The sequence below is a fragment of the Pan paniscus genome, chromosome 1 (assembly GCF_029289425.2).
Source record: "Pan paniscus chromosome 1, NHGRI_mPanPan1-v2.0_pri, whole genome shotgun sequence".
NCBI lineage: Eukaryota > Metazoa > Chordata > Mammalia > Primates > Hominidae > Pan > Pan paniscus.
This window is the reverse complement of record NC_073249.2, coordinates 106,238,297-106,260,976: the sequence shown is the minus strand read 5'-3', so window position 1 is coordinate 106,260,976 and position 22,680 is coordinate 106,238,297. Positions and strand designations below refer to the sequence as shown.

Sequence of the window (22,680 nt, the reverse complement as noted above, 5' to 3'; positions counted from 1 at the left end):
TCAGGTAGTGTGATGCCTCCAGCTGTGTTCTTTTCGCTTAGGATTGACTTGGCAATGCGGACTCTTTTTTGGTTCCATATGAACTTTAAAGTAGTTTTTTCCAATTCTGTGAAGAAAGTCATTGGTAGCTTGATGGGGATGGCATTGAATCTATAAATTACCTTGGGCAATATGGCCATTTTCACGATATTGATTCTTCCTACCCATGAGCATGGAATGTTCTTCCATTTCTTTGTATCCTCTTTTATTTCATTGAGCAGTGGTTTGTAGTTCTCCTTGAAGAGGTCCTTCACGTCCCTTGTAAGGTGGATTCCTAGGTATTTTATTCTCTTTGAAGCAATTGTGAATGGGAGTTCACTCATGATTTGGCTCTCTGTTTCTCTGTTATTGGTGTATAAGAATGCTTGTGGTTTTTGTACATTGATTTTGTATCCTGAGACTTTGCTGAAGTTGCTTATCAGCTTAAGGAGATTTTGGGCTGAGACAATGGGGTTTTCTAGATATACAATCATGTCATCTGCAAAAACGGACAATTTGACTTCCTCTTCTCCTAATTGAATACCCTTTATTTCCTTCTCCTGCCTAATTGCCCTGGCCAGAACTTCCAACACTATGTTGAATAGGAGTGGTGAGAGAGGGCACCCCTGTCTTGTGCCAGTTTTCAAAGGGAATGCTTCCAGTTTTTGCCCATTCAGTATGAGATTGGCTGTGGGTTTGTCATAGATAGCTCTTATTATTTTGAGATATGTCCCATCAATACCTAATTTATTGAGAGTTTTTAGCATGAAGGGCTGTTGAATTTTGTCAAAGGCCTTTTCTGCATCTATTGAGATAACCATGTGGTTTTTATCTTTGGTTCTGTTTATATGCTGGATTACATTTACTGATTTGTGTATATTGAACCAGCCTTGCATCCCAGGGATGAAGCCCACTTGATCATGGTGGATAAGCTTTTTGATGTGCTGCTGCATTCAGTTTGCCAGTATTTTATTGAGGATTTTTGCATCAATGTTCATCAAGGATATTGGTCTAAAATTCTCTTTTTTGGTTGTGTCTCTGCCCAGCTTTGGTATCAGGATGATGCTGGCCTCATAAAATGAGTCAGGGAGGATTCCCTCTTTTTCTATTGATTGGAATAGTTTCAGAAGGAATGGTACCAGTTCCTCCTTGTACCTCTGGTAGAATTTGGCTGTGAATCCATCTGGTCCTGGACTCTTTTTGGTTGGTAAGCTATTGATTATTGCCACAATTTCAGAGCCTGTTATTGGTCTATTCAGAGATTCAACTTCTTCCTGGTTTAGTCTTGGGAGGGTGTATGTGTAGAGGAATTTATCCATTTCTTCTAGATTTTCTAGTTTATTTGTGTAGAGGTGTTTGTAGTATTCTCTGATGGTAGTTTGTATTTCTGTGGGATCGGTGGTGATATCCCCTTTATCATTTTTTATTGCATCTATTTCATTCTTCTCTCTTTTCTTCTTTATTAGTCTTGCTAGCGGTCTATCAATTTTGTTGATCCTTTCAAAAAACCAGCTCCTGGATTCATTAATTTTTTGAAGGGTTGTTTGTGTCTCTATTTCCTTCGGTTCTGCTCTGATTTTAGTTATTTCTTGCCTTCTGCTAGCTTTTGAATGTGTTTGCTCTTGCTTTTCTAGTTCTTTTAATTGTGATGTTAGGATGTCAATTTTGTCTCTTTCCTGCTTTCTCTTGTGGGCATGGGTACATAACGAAGTGAAGGCAGAAATAAAGATGTTCTTTGAAACCAACGAGAACAAAGACACAACATACCAGAATCTCTGGGACACATTCAAAGCAGTGTGTAGAGGGAAATTTATAGCACTAAATGCCCACAAGAGATTTTGAGTTTTAAAAATTTATTGAGACTTGTTTTGTGGCCTATCATATGGTCTACTTTGCAGAAGGTTCCATGTGCTGATGAGAAGAGTGTATATTCTGCAGTTCTTGGTTAGAATTGTTCTGTAAATATCTGTCAGGTTTATTTGTTCTAGAGTGTAGTTTAAGGCCAGTGTTTGCTGATTTTCTGCTCCAATGATCTATCTAGTGCTGTCAGTGGAGTGTTGAAGTCCCCTACTATTATTGTGTTGATATCTCCTTTCTTAGGTCTAATAGTAATTGTTTCATGAATCTGGGGGCTCTAGAGTTAGGTGTATATATATTTAGTATTGCAATATCTTCTTGTTGATCATTTTATCATTGTATAATGACCGTCTTTGTCTTTTTTTTTAACTGTTATTGCTTTAAAATCTGTTTTCTCTGACATAACAATAGCTACTTCTGCTCACTTTGAGTTTCCATTTGTGTGAAATATCTTTTTCCACTCTTTTACGTTGAGTCTATAGGAATCCTTATGTGTTAGATGAATCTCTTGAAGACAGCAGATATTTGGTTTGTGAATTTTTATCCATTCTGCCAATCTTTTTCTTTCAAGTGAGCATTTAGACCATTTACATTCAACATTAATATTGAGATATAAGGTACTATTCCAGTCATCTTGTTGATTGTTACCTAGTACTTTGTTTTCTTTACTGTGCTATTGCTTTATAGGTCCTGTGAGTTTTTTTTGGGGGGGGGCGGTGGGGGGATGGCAGGCAGAGTCTTGCTCTGTTGCCCAGGCTGGAGTACGGTGGTGCAATCTTGGCTAACTACAACCTCCACCTCCTGGGTTTAAGCAATTCTCCTGCCTCAGCCTCCTGAGTAGCTGGGATTACAGGCGCCCACCACCATGTCTGGCTAATTTTTGTATTTTTAGTAGAGACGGGGTTTCACCATGTTGGTCAGACTGGTCTTGAACTCCTGACCTCATTATCCACCCACCACAGCCTCCCAAAGTGCTGGGATTACAGGTGTGAGCCACCGTGCCTGGCAGTCCTGTAAGTTTCATGCTTTCAAGAGGTTCTATTCTGGTGCATATCAACTTTTTGTTTGAAGATTTAGAACTCCTTTTACCATATCTTGTAGGGCTGATCTGGTAATGTCAAATTCCCTCAACATTTACTTGTCTGAAAAATACTTTATTTCTTCTTCATTTATGAAACTTAGTATTGCTGGATACAAAATTCTTGGCTGACACTTATTCTGTTTAAGGTGGTTAAAGATAGAACTCCAATCCCTTCTGGCATGTAAGGTTTCTGCTGAGCGTCAGTGTACTTTAGTCCTTCTAAAGGATGTAGATGGTATCTCTAGCTCTTGTATTGGGTGTTGATGGTATCTCATTGTAGTGATAACTAATGATAAGCACCTCTTCATGTTCTTCTTGACTCTTCTTTTATCTTCTTTTGTGAAGTGCATAAGTCCTTTGGCCATTTTAAAAACAACTTTATTGAGGTATAATTTACATATATACAATTCATCTGTTTTAAGTATACAGTTCAATAATTTTTAATAATTTACTGAATTGTACAACCATCACCACAATCCAGTTTTAAAACATCTTCATAACTCCAATAAGATTCCTCATGCTGTTAACAGTTAATCTCTATTCTTATCCTTAGCCCAAGGCAACCAGTAACCTATTTTCTGTTTCCACAGATTTGCCTATTCTGGACATTTCATACAAATAGAACCATACAATATCTGGCCTATTATGTCTAATTTCTTTCACTTAGCATGTTTTTGAGATTCATACATATAGCATGTATAGTATTTTGTTCCTTTTTATTGCTCAATAGTATTCCATTGTAGGTCATAGCACATTTGATTTATCTACTCATTGGTTAATGGACAGTTGGGTTGTTTCCACTTTTTGGCTATTATGAATAGTGCTGCTATGAATATTTGCATGCAAGTCTTTATGAGGACTTTTATTTTCATTCCTCTTGGGTAGATACCTAGGAGAAAATTTACTAGGTCATATGGTAAATTTATATTTAACCTTTTAAGAAACTGCCAAACTGTTCTCCAAAGTGGCTATACCATTTTCCAATGGCATAGGAATGTACAAGGGTTACTGTTTCTCCCTATCCTCCCCAAGATTACTCACCATCTGTTTTTTTTTTTGTTATACTCATTCTAGTGGGTATAAAGTAGTAGATCACAGTGGTTTTAATTTGCAAAAGACCTAATGATTAATAATTTTAAATATCTTTTCATGTTTTTATGGGCTGTTTGTATATTTTCTTTGGTGAAATGTTTATTAAAATATTTTGCCCATTTTAAAATTTGGCAATATTATTGAGTTGTAAACAGTTCTTATAGATTCTGAATTTAATTCCTTTGGCAAATATATATTGCAAAGTCTGTGACTTTGTCTATTCATTTTTCAATGGTGTCTTCTGATGAAGAGAATTTTAAAATTTCTATTACATGCAAAATATTAACTTTTTCTTCTATGGTTCATATTTTTTGTGGCCTGTTTAAGAAATCTTTGCCAATTCTGACTCATGAAGACACTCTCCTATATTTTCTTCCAAAAGCTTTGTGGTTCTAGCTTTTATGCTTAGGTCTTTGATTCATCTGAAATTAACTGTTTGTATGAAGTGAGGCATAATTGAGGTTCATTTTTCCATATCAGTTGGCACTTTGGTTGAAAATAAAGTGTATTGATTTCTAGACTCTCTATTTTGTTCCACTGATCTATTTATCTATCCTTATGCCAATACCAAACTGTCTTTATCACTGTAGCTCTAAAATAAGTCTTCAGATCTGGTACCCTATGTCTTCCAACTTTGTCTTTTTTTTTTTTTAAGGTTCTTTGGCTAATGAATATAATATATCTTGTCAATTATTATTAGTATTAGTATTAGTATTTTGAGACAGGGTCTCACTCTGTCACCCAGGCTGGAGTGCAGTGGCGTGATCATGGTTCACCGCAGCCTCAACCTCCTGGGCTCAAGCGATCTTCTCACCTCAGCCTCCTGAGTAGCTGGGACTACAGGCGCATGCTACCACACCCAGTGAGTTTTTGTACTTTTAGTAGAGACAGGGTTTCACCCTGTTGCCCAGGCTGTTCTTGAACTCCTGGGTTCAAGTGATCCATCCACCTTGGCTGTGATTACAGGCATGAGCCACCATGCCCAGCCTCTTGTCAAGTATTTTAAGTCTTCCTTAATGTCTTTCAATTATGTTTTGTAGTTTTTAGTGTTGAGAACTTGCACATTGTTCAGAAGATTTGTTTCAAGCTATCTAACTTTTTTGATGCCATTGTAGAGGGAATTTTAAACAATTCCATTTTCTGATTGCTTCTTCCTAGAAAACTCTTAATATTATATTATAATCATGCTGAACAATATATGTGGAAATTCTGTTTAATTTCTTTTTATAGATTGGACTTCAATACAAGGAGGACTACTGTGAACCTCATTTTATGCCACTTATTTTTTAAAACCAATTAATACATAGTTTCTGATTAGTAATACAAAAATGCAAATTTTATTCATCTGCAAAGGTAAAGACATAGAAAACAATTTTGGATGGAATAAATTCTATACTTATTTACAAAACTGTACTCTTTTTAACAATTTGTTTATTTATTAGTTTTTGGAGACAGGGTCTCTCTCTGTTGCCCAGGCTGGAGTGCAGTAGCATGACCACAGCTCACTGTGATCTCAAACTCTTGAGCTCAAGCAATCCTCCCATTTCAGCTCCCCATATAGCTTTAGGACTACAGGTTTGTGCCACCACACCCAGCTCAAAACTATACTGTTAAATATAACCTATAATATATAAGACAGATAAGTGCTATTATCTGATGATTCTTAGAGAAATAATTTTTCCTTTAAGCAGTAAAAAGTAAGTGTGTATATGTGTGGGGGCCTATATTAAAGACTTTCATTGAATTTCTACTGTTGCTGTAAATGGCTAAGGAATAACTATAGATATTTGCATATCTACTGTAATGTATACTAAATTAAATATACTTTAAAAACTTCATAAGACATGATAGACCTAGCTTATGGTTGAGGATGTGCCTAATTTTTAAATATTTATTTAGAATTTTAGAAGTCTGTCTTCAGGACAGATGTCAACAAAAGGGCAAATGTATTTTAGTGTTGTTGTTGCTTTTTATAGAGAGTTATGTAATCCTGAAAAAGAAATGAAATCTCTCATAAAGTTAGATGTAATGACATAATTACCACAATCAGTTGATTATGATATCCACCCACTGCTTTTTTGCTTGTGTACATTATGGTTTGTTTAGGGTTTTGGAAAACCCATTATCTGAGCAAGAAGAGCAAGAAAGGATTAAGAGAATAAGTATGATAGAGTAAGTTTCTGAATCTCTACCTCCATCTTCACAGTCTTCAGGGGCTTTGGCTTTCTTACAAAGACGAGGATCCAACCAGGTGGTTGTCTTGGTATTGTGGCTGTAGAATAAAGATTTTAATTAGAAACAGTAAAATAAAGGAGGAGAAAATTATTTCAAAAGTAAAGATTAAAAGTGACTAAAAGACATATTATGGTTGAACATTAATCTCCAACAGGCTCCATTTGTATTCCTCAGATTCATTCATTAACCCTATTGTTCTCAGTCTACTTCAAAATTTCCATAAAGGAATGGTAATGCTAGAGGCACTAACTTGAGAATCAAGAGACTTTAAAGAAGGCCTAAAATGCCAAGTATGGAATAACAGACACTATTTAAGCAGTTAAAAATGTTTCAAAAGGTGGGCGCATAGCCACATACTGTGCATTATCTAGCCAACAATACTGCACTGAAAACCTTGTTTGCTCACTGGCTGAAGTCCTTTCTTCTACCCTTCAAAAAGTACTATATTTCTTGTGTGCCTGTGATATGTAGGTACTGTGTGGGAGCTGGAATATAAAGATAAATAAACATCAGATAGAGCTCCTGCCCTCAGGGACTCTTTAAAATAAAATAGAATAAAATAAAACAAAGAGTTTTAAAGTGGCTGTTTCTGCCACATGCAAGTAAAAACAACAGGTATAGTTAAACTCCGCTCTACAAAACTAAGTTTTCATCAGCATGATCCACACAGGAAAAAAGGGAGGAATAAAAATATCCTGCCCCTGCTTCATTTTATGATATAGGCCAAAGATGACTTTAGAGAGCAGTATCTGTTTAATTTCATTATATGTCATAGTCAGTTAGTTTCAGACCAGGTCACCATGCAGCAGATACTAATGCCAAAATGAAACTATCTCATTGCTTAGTGGACAAACAGTGTGAGTTTAAATATCTGACATACAAGGATATTAAAGAAAGAAAAAGTCATGGAAGAAAATACATAGGAAGGGAATAAAATGTAAATTAAAGTTATTGTTATTATTATTATTATTATTTTGAGACAGAGTCTTGCTCTGTTGCACAGGTTGGAGTGCAGTGGCATGATCACAGCTCACGGCAGCCTTGACTTCCTAGCCTCAAGTGATCCTCCTGCTTCAGGCTCCCAAGTAGCTGTGACTACAGGCGTGTGCCACCATGCCTAACAACTGAAAAAATTTTTTTTGTAGAGAGAGGCCTGGCTATGTTGCCTAGACTGGTCTTGAACTCCTCGGCTCAAGTGATTCTCTTGCCTAAAGTTATTATTGGAATACCATGTCATACTTAACTGAAGTAATTAACTGTTATTAATTAGTAACAATGAATGTAAACAAGTTATATTTCCTGAGTGTGTTTAACATGAAATAAACTCACTAATCTGTACCTTGACCACTCTTAGGAAATGAAGCCAATAGGTTTCAGGGAATTACTCACATCTTCTATACCTTTTGTAACCGCTGAGCTACTTGCAGAGCTATGCAGCCACTGCCAGGTATAATACTAGCTGGTAGAATGTGATAGAAACACTTTTTTGTTTGTTTGTTTGTTTTTGAGATGGAGTCTCACTCTGTCACAGAGGCTGGAGTGCAGTGGCCCAATCTCGCTCACTGCAAGCTCCATCTCTCAGGTTCACACCATTCTCCTGCCTCAGCCTCCTGACTAGCTGGGACTACAGGCGCCCGCCACCGTGCCCGGCTAATTTTTTGCATTTTTAGTAGAGACAGAGTTTCACCATGTTAGCCAGGATGGTCTTGATCTGCTGACCTCATGATCCACCTGCCTCGGCCTCCCAAAGTGCTGGGATTACAGGCGTGAGCCACCGCGCCCGGCCAAAACACTTTTTAATATGCTGAATAATAGCTTATTTCTGTAGAAAAAAGTGAGATTATCTCTAGAAAGTCTATATTACTCATGCTATTAGAGAAATAATCTCCCCAAACTTAAAAGTTTTTGCTTAAAAAAAAATTTTAGAAAATGCAAAGGATGAGAACTCAGGGGCCTAGGAGCCACATAGATTGTTAGGAAACAACAATAAGAACAACAACAACACGAAAATACCTTGCTAAACCCAACTAAAAACTGCCACTTGAGAAAAGCTTAACTTAGGTTCCCATGATCCAAAATTTTATTGTTAAATCAGCAGATGTAGGCAATTTGCTAAAATTTTACCCAAAATTTTCCAATGAAAAGAAATATCCATAGGGGCTATTCCCAAAACATAAGAACTAAAGTCTATAGACCTAGATGAACATTATTTTCTTACAGTTGCATTTTTCAACAGCAGCAGTAATACAGATCAACCATATTGGTTATACCAAACGAAACAGCTTTATCTAGCAGCAAATATTTAACTATATTCTACATATTAACCCTTTATAATATATATGGTTTATAAATATTTTCTCCTATTCTATATATTGCTTTTTCACTCTGTTGATTGTTTGCTTTGCTATGCAGAAATTTTAAAGTTTGATGTAGTCCATTTTTGTCTACTTTGGCTTTTGTTGCCTGTGCTTTTGGTGTTATATCTAAAAAGTCCTTGGCAAATCCAATGTTGTAAAGCTTTTTCCCTATGTTTTCTTCCTTTTTATAGTTTCAGGTTTTACATTTAGATCTTTCATCCATTTACATATATTAAACTATAAAAAGATTTCTTTTTTATAAATTTTTCTCCCTCTTTAATTTACTAACTTAGCCCTGTTTGCAGGGTGAAGTACTGTCAGATTAAATGTCTCATAATCTGTTTTTAAAGATATTTTAGCTACTTCTAATGACTCTACACCTTATTTTGGGGCTTAGTTCTAAAGTCAGCATGAAAGTCAAAAGTCTAAATTTCCCTTAACAAATCCCTTAAAGTTGTCAATAAAGAAGAATATACCACCTGGTTGTACCTGCTTTGTATAATTGTGGTCATGAATGTTTATATAAATGTATAACCTCATCAACAATGTGCAATCTATAGTAAAAAGAACGCTACACATCCAAAGATCCATGTCTTTTAAAAACTAGAATCCTATTTGGTATAGCAAGACGCTCACTCTTTTGGAAGGGTATGGAATTGGGACCATCTGAGGAAACAGATTCAAGACTCCCACTCCAAATTCATTTCTGAGTATATGTTCTTTGAGTGCAGTGCCTAGACCCAAATATTTTAACCGTTATTTAATTGTTATATTCTGTAACTTTACTACATTAATATTCTACCTTTGGGCAAATTACTTTACGATGAGAATTACAGCTACGTGAGAATATAAAAATTCTTCATGATAAAACTTCCAATAATTATTTGCATAATATTATTCTCTAGTACAAACAACATACAATTTTAGGTTGATCTAATATACATGGTAATCAGTATCTCTATAAATATTATATTAATAGTGCTTTTCCATAAAAATAGTGTTTTTTGTGAACTTAAATTTGTACCAATTACTCTGATGATCAGTGATATTTTCTTCCTACATCATTCAACTATATTGCCCGAACACATCAAACTCAAACTCCAGGACTGAAAATATTTAATTCGGATAATAATATGCTCCTACTCATGATGACAATTCTTGAAATCTCATTAAGCTGGACAATCTACCTAAAAGCTTTTTAAAAAGCCAAGCAAAATACCCTTTATTCTTTACATTTTTCACCATTCGTGAACTGTTTTTAATCCTCCTGCTCTTATAAAACCAGAAGTCAAATACACTATTCCTTTATCCAAGTCAAATAAAAATGAAGTGTCAGATTAAATCTGATTAAAAATCAACTGTCAGTTTTATAAAAAATATTTTTAAAGAAAGAAAAAAAATGAGTCTTCTGAAAAAGGTATGTGTCTAAAATGAGGTTTAAAAAAATCTTAAGACAATCCTCAACATGTTAGGGCACATTAGAAGAGATAGAGACATTTGCTTACTCAATGAAGTAGATCATCCCTGTGTCAGTGTAGGCCATTTCCCAGTTTTTGGGCAGTGGTTCCAGAGTCTCATCTCTCATCATATAATTTCTAAAGTCCATGGAGCTATTTGTTTGGTTGTAACTTGGAACAGTCTTCATCCAGTCAGATGACTCAGAATGCCTCTCTCTGTTTTCTGCCATTGTTCAAAACAGAAAGGTGTGAAAGGTGGGTAAAGTTATATTCTTCTTCAAACAGCACCCTTCCTTTCTAAAAAAATTCTAAATACATAAATATGGCAAATTTCTTGTCTATTATGTCCACATTCTGCTATAAATTTTAAAATAACCAACATATTCAACTCTTTTCCCCTAGTAATTGACAATTAACTCTGTATAGCACCTCTGATGCTAGTCTTGGAAAGAAGCAAAAAACAACACTAGAATTAATTCAGTATAAATCCTAATAAGCCACAGCAGCTACAGCAGCACTAATGTAGTCCTTTTATGTGTCAGGCTCTATTTTAAGTGCTTTCTGTATGTTAACTCATAATCATCACAGCAACCCTGTGAGTATCTATTATTAATCTCCTTGTTTTATAGACTGAGAAAACTAAGGCACAGAAAGGTTAAGTTAACTTAGTCAAAATTACACTGCCAATAAACAGCAAAGCCACGAACTGAATCTAAGTGGTCCATGCTCTTACCTGCTACACTAAGCTGCCTTGTACACATTTAACACTGGCCTTTAAATAAGTAATTTTTAAAAATTACACTCAATAGAGTTCCTGTTGTTAAATATAATTCTGTTTAGTAATATTAAAATCCTTTTAGAGTCCCAAAGCCCATAATGTAGGTAAGAATACTAAAATTTGGGTACTGTCTAGGGAGTTCACAATTCGTGTACTTAAAACTTGTTTCTAAAACTTAAACGATGCTATGTAATATCACTATAACAACTTCAAATTGCAGGCAATGGCTCAGATTCAGAGAATCTGACAGAGATCTTATGTATCCTTAGATATCCTTCTCTATAGTATTTCAACTCCAACCATTCTTTATCTAACCATGCCCTACTATTTACTACCTTTCACTATTCTTTACCCTCTACCCATTTCCCCATTGCCCTGCTAACCCAACTTAAATTCCATGATGAACCACTATAATTATTCCCTTGTAAATATTCCTGATTCCTTTGCCCTAACCTTACTTCATAATACTGCCTGGCTAAATCAGAACTCTGCTTAAATCCTACTCTCCACCTACTCCATGTCAGCATATGCAGCTGAATACAGGCAATATTGACAAGTTTACTTTAAATTCATGATCACTAACCTTACGTGGGCATTTAATGATGCATGATGATCATAGCACATTTCTTTAGTTGATTCACTCTGACATTCTCCAAGACAATTATTTCATACCTTCTTTCTCCTTAAACCATCCACTACTTTTCCCTTATCCCTCATCTCATTTGATGACCTTGTGTCTTATTTCACTAACAAAATAGAAGCAAGCAGAAGAAAACTTCCACGAACTCCCACCATCACATCTACACAGCAACTGTGCCCATTGACTCCACCATCTGTTACTATGGAAGAACTGTTTGTACTCCTAGCTAGGGCTAACCCTCCAATTATAAATTATATCCCATCTTCTCTTGCCTACAGCAATTCTTTCACTCTCCTTCCTGCATCACCAATCTTCTCTATCTATTAGATCATATCCAACCACATAAAAACATGTTCCCAGTTCAGCAAAAACAAAATAATTCTCTTTACCCCTTGGCAGCCAACCTATTTCTCTCCTCTTTACACCAAACCACCTTGAAAGAGTTTATATTTGCTACCTCCACTTCCACTCTTCCAGTTCTCTCTGGACCTCACTCCAACAAGGCTTTTGAATTCCTATCATTAAACTATTCTTATTGAGGTCATCAATAACCTCTACATTGCTAAATCCAATGATCATTTCTCAGTTCCATCCTACTTATCAGCAGCATCTGATCACTTTCTTCCTTGTACATTCAATAACCTCCTAACTGGTATCCCAGTTAGGGTATTTTGCCCATGTCCTCGTTTTGCCTATTCTCAATACAGTAGTCAGAATAAGCCTGTTAAAAACTGTTGTACCATGTTACTCTTTGAATCAAAACCCCATAATCGTTTCTCATTTCAGAATAAAAATCAAAATTCTTCCAATGACCTACAAGATGCTTTATTATATGCATTCTTCCCTCCTCATGCCCATCATTATCTAAATGATCTTATTGGTTACTATTCTATTCTATTGCCTTCCATCACTCTGCTCCAACCACATAGAATGCATTGTCCACATTGTATCCAACCACTCTGGTTTCCTTGCTATTGCCTGAATATTCTAGGTATGTTCCCATCTCTGGGCATTTGTACCTCCAGTTCTGTCTGTCTAGAATGCTCTTCTCCCAGATATCCTGAGTTTACTCACTTGATTCTTTCAAGTCTTTTCTTCCACACTATCTAAAATTGCAAACCTTGACCACCACATCTTACCACCTCCTGCTCTGCTTCATTTTTCTCTGTAGCACCATCTAACACACCATGTATGTTATTCATTTAAGTTGGCCAGTTCTGTCTCTCCCACCAGAAAGTATAGTTCATTACAGGTTTTTGTCCGTTTTGTTCACTGCTTTATTGCTAGCATTTAGCACAATGGCATTTAGTATTCTAGTAAGTGCTCACTACATATTTGTTGAATAAATAAATGAATCAAACACATGATTTATTTTGTATGCAGAAAAAATGATAGAAATTAAAAGGTACCTAATGGAAAAATCAATCAGGAAAGGAGTTACATTCTTGGGAAATAACCATGTTGGAGAAAAGTAAAAGCAAGTACATGATCTATAACACTTTTCTTAATATAGTTCCAAGCAATTGAATAAAGGCGTTTGCTTAATAGCCAATGACTTGGGAAGATGTTCTTTATATAAAACCATTTCTTAGAAAAAAAATTATTATTACGTAACATATGTTATTGTACATGGCCATTTTAACATTCTTTTGGGTTATTTCTTCAGCAAGATATAAAATAATAAACATACTGGTGTGCACAAATAAACCTCTACCTATCCTCTCCTCATTTCTACTCCCGAACAATTTTCTGATTTTTCAAGGCAGGGATTCCAAAGCGATACACAGGCTGGGCACGGTGGCTCACGCCTGTAATCCCAGCACTCTGGGAGGTCAAGGCAGGCGGATCACCAGAGGCCAGGAGTTCGAGACCAGCCTGGCCAACATGGCGAAACCCTGTCTCTACTAAAAATACAAAAATTATCTGGGCAGGGTGGCACATGCCTGTAATCCTAGCTACTTAGGAGGCTGAGACATGAGAATTGTGTGAGCCTAGGAGACAGATTACAGTGAGCCAAGATCGCACCACTGCACTCCTGCTTGAGCAACAGAGGGAGACTCTGTCTCAAAACAAACAAACAAATAAACAAACAAAAAACAACAAAAGCAACACACAAAGCATATTTCCCCAACTTTGATTAGTTAACTAACAACTACAGTTCATACTTATTCAGAAGGTGAATTCTGTTTGTAGGCAGGTGCTTTGTATTTTTTCACTTAAATGTCCTGTATATTTTCTACGACAAAGAAATATGTAATTCAATGTAAGTGTCCTATGGTATCTATACATAAGAGGTAGTATACGAACTGCCTCCCACACACCCTTGGATATATTCCCTTTAAATATTAACATCAAAGAGTATATAACATCAGTTTAACAAGTGACTTACATGAAGCATCAACTATAGAGATTACAAACAAGTTTACTGCTAAAAGAACTGCAGTGATCAATTAAAGGCTCTGTATTAGGAAGTAAAAAAAGAACATTTTCTTTTCCCTTAAATCAAGAACATATAAATTCCCATATTGGGAAAGATTCATGGTCTCCAATCCTACTGTTTAGCATTTTTAAATGTAAACAGACTTAATTTTGTGGGATAGCAAAGCTGATATCAACATTAAAAGGCTCAACGGTGTGATGAGTTCCCTTAGGAACTCCTAAAAATTAGATGTGAATTCACCTAAACCTTTTAAAACCTGTTTTTAGTATTTACATTTAAATACATTGGGGTAATCCATTTAACATTAAACATATTATGTGAAAGATAGGACTATAAAACAGAACTCACATTCTGGAGTGGGACATAAACAATGAATGTATTAACTCAATAAATATACATATCACATTTTAATAATTGATGAAGAAAAAGATTAGGGTGCTTTGGGAAAATGATAAGGAAATGTGTTCTGCAAATTTGAGGATTTCAGTTCCTATTACATGCCAGGCATGTTTTTGATGGAAGGGATAGAACAGTAAACAAAAAAAGGAAAACTCCAGCCCTATGAAGTTTACATTCTAGTGTTCTGAATGGAATTTTTGCAATGAATACCATTGAATAAGCTCAGCTGTGATTCTATGGTTTCCTAGTTATACTCTCAGTTATAAGTCTAATAACCCTCTAAGCAATCACCACATTAATTAGGGCTACTCAAAAGGAGCAGATTCTTCACCACTGAATTTCTGTTGGTTTTACATTTAATGAAGGGTCTCATATTTGAAATTTTTCTTTGAGTGAATCCAAAATTTAAATTCAAAATATTATAAACCAACCTTTTAGATAATTTTTATCAGCATACTTTCAAGCCCTATTTACTTTGTTTAGGCTGAAGTCTACATTCTAAAACATCCATATATTTTTTACATCCTGTAAAGTAAGACATAGGCCAACAAGACTCCCATATTGCAACATCAGAGGCAAATCTCAAATATTTTAAACAGCAGGGTAATGGCATATATTTTATTACTAATGATAGTTTATCATTGATTTATCCAAATTGGGACAACTCACTTTAGCTTATAGGATGGTCTACAGAAATACACTTTGCTCCACATACAACCTTTACAAAAAAATTAAAATCCCATCACTTGCTCTCCATATGCTTTGTAAAAAATTTTAGTGCTTTTAATTCAACGTAATAGTAAAATCAATCTAGAAGATCAGTTAGAAGTTGTTCATCTATTTACAAACCTGCGTTTCCACTGCCATTAATAGCTTCCTTGTCCTCATCTTCTTCCTCTTCAGGAAGAGAGCTATCCATTCTTTCCATCTTGCTGACAGACGTAGTTCGTTTTCTTTGAGATTCTGCATCAAACTCATTATCAAAGAGGACTTGATCAACTGGATCTGGCTGAAAAGGGCTGGGTTCTGCTGGAGGCTTGGGAGTTCCATAGAAGTTTCCTGAAGTGAATAAAATAGCAGCTGAAATTACTAATGTTGAAGTGAGAGTCAGAGCAATTTGACCTAGTGTATGTCTCTGCCTTGTTTTTCACAAAGAAGTTTTGAAATATCTATCATAGGGGTGGGCATGGTGGCTCACACTTGTAATCCCAGCACTTTGGGAGGTCGAGATGGGTGAATCATTTGAGGTCAGGAGTTTCAGATCAGCTTGGCCAACATGGCAAAACCCATCTCTACTAAAAATACAAAAATTAGCCAGGTATGGTGGCACATGCCTGTGAATCCCAGTTACTCAGGAGACTGAGGCAGGAAAATCACTTGAATCTAGGAGGCAGAGGTTCCAATGAGCTGAGATTGCGCCACTACACTCCAGCCTGGGTGACAGAGACTCTGCCTCAAAAAAAAAAAAAAAAATTGAAATATCTACCATTGGCCAAAAGGAGGCCAAAGTGCTCAAAGCACTCATCTTACGAGAAGAGAGAGCAGAAATAGGGGACAGAACTAATTTCTCAAGTGCTCTTCACATATATTATCTAACATCTTAATACTATTTGTTTAAGGCCAGGAAGTTGACTGTATGTAAGTAGATTATTCATTCCTACAGGGATTGCCTTACATGGGTTCTGAATTAGGACATAATTTGTGAATTTAAATGCATTGATGCTGTCATGTAAGACTAATTGGCATAAAAGGTGGGGGTAAATGAGGATAAAACTAACTGAAATAATTTTGTTCTAATGTGTAACATAATGAACTATTTTGGTAAAATGAGGAAGTATGTAGGTAAAGGTTAAGCTAAGAACTAACCAGATCATATAAAAATGTAGGCTTTTTATGTAAGGGTAATTTTTAAAAGTTTTTCTGAGCATTCTATTATTTTATCTGACAATTTATTGAACAATCAGAGACATTAGCAGGATAATTCAGTATTGGCTTACTCTCAGGAAAGCAAGAAATACTTTAATTTTCTCTTGAGAATCTGTAATTTTTGCAGTAAAAATAAATGTTCCAGAAAAGAATGAAAACAATTGAGTATCTTCTCAATTTGTCATGCAGTTCCCACTAGGCCGCCAAGTAATATGGGAAAGCACTCAACAGGTCTAGCCACATTAACAGTTTGTGGTTCCTACTACTTTTGACATTCTATTAATCATTATGCTAACGTTAGAGAAACATATATATGATTAGAGAGTAAAATACTCATGATTTTTCTAAAATCATATTTTCTAATCAAATTCCTTAGCTCCTAAGGAAGTAATTAAGATGCTCATTCACCTAAGGTAAATTAATGAGGTAGATAATTGACTGTTTTTTCCTAGATGGAAAATAGTATAGGTTCTTCCCCATAATGCTGAGACAAATCTAGACATTACATAGTTTACCTTAAATTGTGCATGTTTTGAGGGGGAAAACATTTAACATGAATTCTTTGGAAGTTTGACTTTCAGCAGTATTTGTCGTTAAAATAATGAAGACAAAACAATAAAATGAAACTAAAAAACTTTTCAATGACATCCTGTCTCTCCCTACTCACCTACTCCCTGGTTTCCAAATCCATATTTGAAATGGAGTTACTCCAGTCATACAGATGGATGCAAAGATTTGTATGAAAACAGACTAAACTTTCTGCAAACTTTCTAGCTCAGAAGTAAAGCAAAGAACCAATGAAAAAGCCAGTCACGCTTCTCTGGGGCAGCCGGCACAGAAATACACCAAACAGAGATTTGGCTGGGGATTAGGAGGTTCGAGGGTCTCTATTTTTCCTGAATTATGCCCATTAATCACAGTATCAAGGAAACTGGATATACCATGACAGAAATAAAAAGTCCACTTCTTCTAAGTAAGGTAGTAGTACTACTAGAAACACATCTTACTGAGAATTCTTGGTAATTATTATCTAACTCGAGAAAATTTAACCTTTTTCTAAGGGGAAAATATAAAAATGCAGGATATGATAACTGCCATCCATAATCACTGAAAAGATTTTAGGACTTCATAATAATTTTGGGCAGTTTCCTTGTTTAAAAAGGTAATTATGGGGCTTAGATTAAAAAAAAATTAGCATTGTTTATAAATAAATTAGATCTGGGGGGAGGGATAGCATTAGGAGATATACCTAATGTAAATGATGAGTTAATGGGTGCAGCACACCAATATGGCACATGTATACATATGTAACAAACCTGCATGTTGTGCACATGTACCCTAGAACTTAAAGTATAAAAATAATAAAAATAAATAAATTAAATAAAATAAATTAGATCTATTTTTTCTTGAGATGTTGGTAAATACCAAGTTTTCAGATACAGTATACAATTCCAAGGTTTGTGAACCCTAACAATTCCAAGGTTTGTGAAACTAACTATAGTTTTTTTTATTTTCTGAAGGCTTTTTCATTTTTGCAGAACTGCCAACTATTCAATATTTCAAACATATATAAAATTATAGACTGTAGTATCAGAATAGTATTAGAAATATCTATTTATAAAATTTACTTATATAAGTATATGTACATGTATGTATTTATATACACATCATCTAGATATTATTGCTAGATTGCTTTCAAATCTCCCTTTTTTTTCTCTTTAAGGATATATACATATATGGTCACATCTACAATTAAAGCCCTAACTTCCTGTCCCTATAGCCACTCCCTCCCTGAGCTGTCCTGAAGTTGATATGTGTCTTTCCTCCTGAATATACATCTAGGATATGTATACATGCATCTATAACACGTAAATACTATTGTTTTCATAAAAGCTTCATAGAGTATTTTCATAATATTTCACATATTTTTTCATAAATAGTATAATGTACATATCCTTTTGTAACTTTCTTTTCATACAATTTTATACCTTTATATAATTTTATACTTTTTATGCCTCTTAAGACCTATTAATGTTGATACCTATAAATCCAGTACATTGAACTGCTGTATAGCAGTCCATTTTTACGAACAAATTAAAATGTATGTTATTCATTCTACTAAAGGAGAGTTGTTTCCATTCTGTCACTGTTTCACACTATAACAAATATTCCCATATGTGTCTACATTTGCATATGGGCAGCAGTTTTTCCTGAGTAGATGTCTAGAGAGGGGCACTGCTAGGTCAGAGTTATGTATATCTTCAAATTTACCAGCTACTGCCACGATGCTCTCCAGAAGGATTATACCATTTTATAGTCTTGCCAGCAGTGTATGGGAGTTTCCATTTGTTGCAATTATCAGACTGTAAAATTGTTGCCAATCTATGGATGTGAAATAATGTACAACTATTTTAATTTGCATTTTCTTTGAATCGAGCACGCAGCAATTAATAATACGTAATATGCCACTTCGTCCATACCAAGCTCTTATATTTAATGGAAGAAAATGTAGAGCATCTTCATCATTTAAGGGGAGAGGGCTTCTTAAAACAAAAACAAAAACAAAAAAAAACTTCAAAAGCACTTTAATCTTGTTCATTACACTATTCCGAGATTCTCTTTTAGTACTTGGCACATAGTAGGTACTTAATAAATGGTTGTTTAATGAATAAAACAGGATAAAACGAATGAACAAATGAATGAGTCATGGGCGCTAAGCCCAGAAAAGGTAGTTAGGTTAAACTTAGCAGATGAAAGGAAATCATTGAAAGTTCTGAATAGGAGAGAGACATGATAAAGCTGCTCTTGAAGAAGACTAGCATGGTAGCAATGGGCAGGGTGGAAGAAATGGGAACAAATGAGATCAACAGCAATAGTCCACACATGAGCTCTTCTAGTGGGCCTACAATGAGGTGGTGAAAGTGAAAGAAGGGTATTGTGAATGCAGCTACAAAAGAAGAAATGATGAGATTTGGCAAATGGATGTGAAATGTGAGAAAAAGGAGAAAGTAAATAATGATTTCACTGTTCTGAGATCATGGTGCTGCTAAAGAGAGAAATTATGAAGAATTTCTCTTTTGGATAGAACACAAATGCATATTTAGATATGCTGAATTCCAGGTTAGATATTTATTGAACACTATCTTTAGGCACTGAAGATAATATCAAGTAAGAAAGACATGACCATTACTATCACAGAGTTTATAAACAGGCAATTATAATAGTATGAAAAAGCAATAATGGACCATAGCGTAAGGTGCTATGGAAGTGGATAAGCTTGCCAGGGAAGGGTATGTTACATAAGGGGAAAAATAGATCTAACAGAGTCATTTAAAAATGGAAATTGATCTCAAATATCAAATATCAATGGAATCAAGTGGGTAGAGGAAACAGAAATGAAAAGAAAACCAATTATTCTGTTTTTGTTGTTTTCTCCCCAAATTTTATATTCTCTTTTTTCCAGGATAGTCCAGGTACATGCAAGTTTTTTAGAGTACAGATTTTGAATTCCAACCACAAATAAAATGCAATCAACAAATACTCACTGAGTTCACATGATGAATGTGAATTACTATGAAATATATAAACTGGCCAGTCTGGCTGATTTTTAGTATACTATTCACAATCAACTTTAAAATATGATGGATTTTTTTTGCTTATTATTTAATCCCATTTTAATTAATAAATTACAAATCTCCCCATCAAAAGAAAATTTTCTCAAAAACAGAGAGGAAAAAAAGTTTTTCAAAAAGTGGTACTTTACTGGTCAAATTCCCTCTGAAATAATTCCAGTCGTTCAGATAGTTTTTTGGGTGGTAGTGATGTTATTTGGGGACATACCATCATATGTCCCACTTTCTAACAATGCTCCACTCTCTTCCAGTGCTTTGAACTGTTCAACGGAAATGAAATTATAATCCACTCCTGGTACTTCTCCATCCCTGGGGGCCCTTGTAGTGCCTAAGAAAAAAGAAAAAAAAAAGTAGGTTGTAAAGTACTTTTAAACTTACAAAATATTCAAAGTAAAAGAATATTCAGTTTGTAGAGAACACATAAGAGATATTTCATTCCCCTGCCCCAACTTTATTAAGGTAAAATTCACAGATAAAATTGTATATATTTATAGCATACAACACGTTTTGATACATGTGCACACCTGGTGAAAGACAGACTTATTTGAAAGTAGTTATCCTACTTAATTTTTTCATCTCTAGCATAAATGTAAACATTCTACTTACTAGAGTCATGAAAGACAAAAAATAATATTTTTTATAAGTTATTTTAATGAACTTTATTTTTAAAAGTTGGACAAACACTGGTTATAAAGTTACTTTATACGTGAATAAAAGGCTTAAGATAGGTATTCACATATGGCTTCTTAGCCATTATTCTCTTCAAGTAATTTTAAAAAATTAAGCAGTAAGTAAATTGTTTCATAAAATTAACTACAGTAACAGATCACTAAATGCTAAAGTACAATCTTTCAGCTTCAAGGTATAAATTCAGGTTATGGCAGCATTGCTACATTTGACTGAATTTTACTAAACAAGAGTCACTTTTACACAATGTCATTTCAAATACTACATAATACAAAGAGATACAGGATTTTCACTGGGAATTGGTTGCAAGTCTAGGACAAGAACACTTTCCTTCTCAAACCTGTTCCTCCACTTAGGCCCCTATTCAGTAATAGCACTCCAGGTAGGAAATCTGAGAGTCAGTCGTCTTGGGCTCCTCCCTCTACTCCACATCCAGTCACCAAATCTACCTCATAAGTATCTCTAAATACTTCTTTTCATTCCCATAATCACTGAATTCATATCATCATCTAGGACCTGTATTGTTGGTACCCCTAGGTCAACCTTTACTTCTTCCCAGCTACACTCCTCCTGGTCACTGCAGTCAGTGACTTTTCTAAAACACAGTCTGAGGAAACAAACAAAATCTCTCTCTAAACCTATCAATGGCTTCCCATGATCCTTGGTATAAAATCCAGATTCTATAACAACACATTTTACAAAGCCCTTTGTGATCTGGACCCTGGCAACCTCCCCAAATTCTTTCTTGCCTCATTCCTTTCACATTAGGCTTTAGTATACTACATATATTTTTCAATTATTTTAATGTTCCTTTCACTCACATACTTTCAAGGTCGTTGTCATGTCCCCAGAGGACTTCCTACTCCCTTTCCCACTCTCACCTCAGCTAACTTCTACTCATCCTTCAGGTCCTGGCTTAGAAAGTTCCTTTAGAGAACCTTCCCTGATTTCTATCTAGGGTATGGCAACATGCAGAAACCATGTCGATTTGATTCAGAGTAATAGCCCCAAGTCTTGACACAGTGCAAAGATCACAGTAGGTGCTGAATATACATAGCTGTCAAATAAATTAAGTGAAATTGTAAACAAATGCATTTAGGACAGTGCCTGGCAATATGCTCTTATTATTACTGTAAGTTAATTCATGGGAAACTCTTAATTGCTCCTACTGTTTTTAGTCACATTACATTCTATTATATTCTGTAACATGCAAAAAAAAAACAAAGATTATGATAACAAATTAATGGTAATAATCTGAGAAAATAATGATTATGTCAACATTCTGTGCAACAAAGACTATATTGAATTTTCTCCCCCATTTTTTAACCCAATTTTTTTTCTAAAAATAAGCATTTCTTTACCTGTTTTACATCATAGAGGATATAAAATCTGGAAAACAGCTTTTTTCCTTTAATTTTTAATACCTTTTTTATTTTCGAATTTTTATATTTCTCATATATTGACCAAAACTACATTGTTAGATTCTCTGAATCAACAGCTTCTTAGCTCCATATTAAATAAAAGTTAACATTAGACATTAACTCAAGCCTGGGCAACATAGTAAGCCCTCGTCTCTATTAAAAAAATTTTTAAAATTAGCCAGGTATAGTGATGCACACCAGTAGTCCTAGCCACTCGTGAGGCTGAGGTGGGAAGATAATTTGAGACCAGGAGTTCAAGGATGCAGTGATGCAGTGGGTTATCATTGCAGCACCACTGCACTCCAGCCTTGACGACAGAGTGAGATCCTGTCTCTTAAAAAAAAAAGGAAATTCAAGGATTGAAATTATAATTTGTAATTATCTATGACAGATGGAAAAAATATGATGACGATATTTTGCACCTCCTAAGAGGTGGGGCCTGTTGCCTCATCCCTTGAATTTGGACTGGATTGATGATATGCTTTGATTAATTTAATGTAAAGGCTGTGATGTTGTCCAAGTTTAGGGATCTAGACTTCCATATTCACCCTCTTGGAATGCTCCTGCTACCATGCAAGGAAGTCCAGGCTAGACTACTGAGTGATAAAGAGAGCCCAAGCCAACAAAAAGCAGCAAGGCCCCAGACACATGAATGAGGCC

At 35.1% G+C, this 22,680-nt stretch overlaps 1 protein-coding gene across 2 annotated transcripts in view; it reads right to left on the bottom strand.

Moving 5' to 3' along the window:
• MAGI3 (membrane associated guanylate kinase, WW and PDZ domain containing 3) overlaps window positions 1-22,680 on the bottom strand; it is a 285,866-nt gene that overhangs the window by 84,364 nt on the left and 178,822 nt on the right. For both annotated transcript variants that reach the window (XM_055114114.3, XM_055114117.2), the window contains exons 3-6: window positions 20,121-20,240; window positions 15,204-15,413; window positions 10,146-10,320; window positions 6,241-6,320 (exon numbers count right to left, since the gene is read on the bottom strand). In XM_055114114.3, coding sequence (XP_054970089.2) covers window positions 6,241-6,320; window positions 10,146-10,320; window positions 15,204-15,413; window positions 20,121-20,240 — 585 coding nt within the window. The remainder of the gene's footprint in view (window positions 1-6,240; window positions 6,321-10,145; window positions 10,321-15,203; window positions 15,414-20,120; window positions 20,241-22,680) is intronic.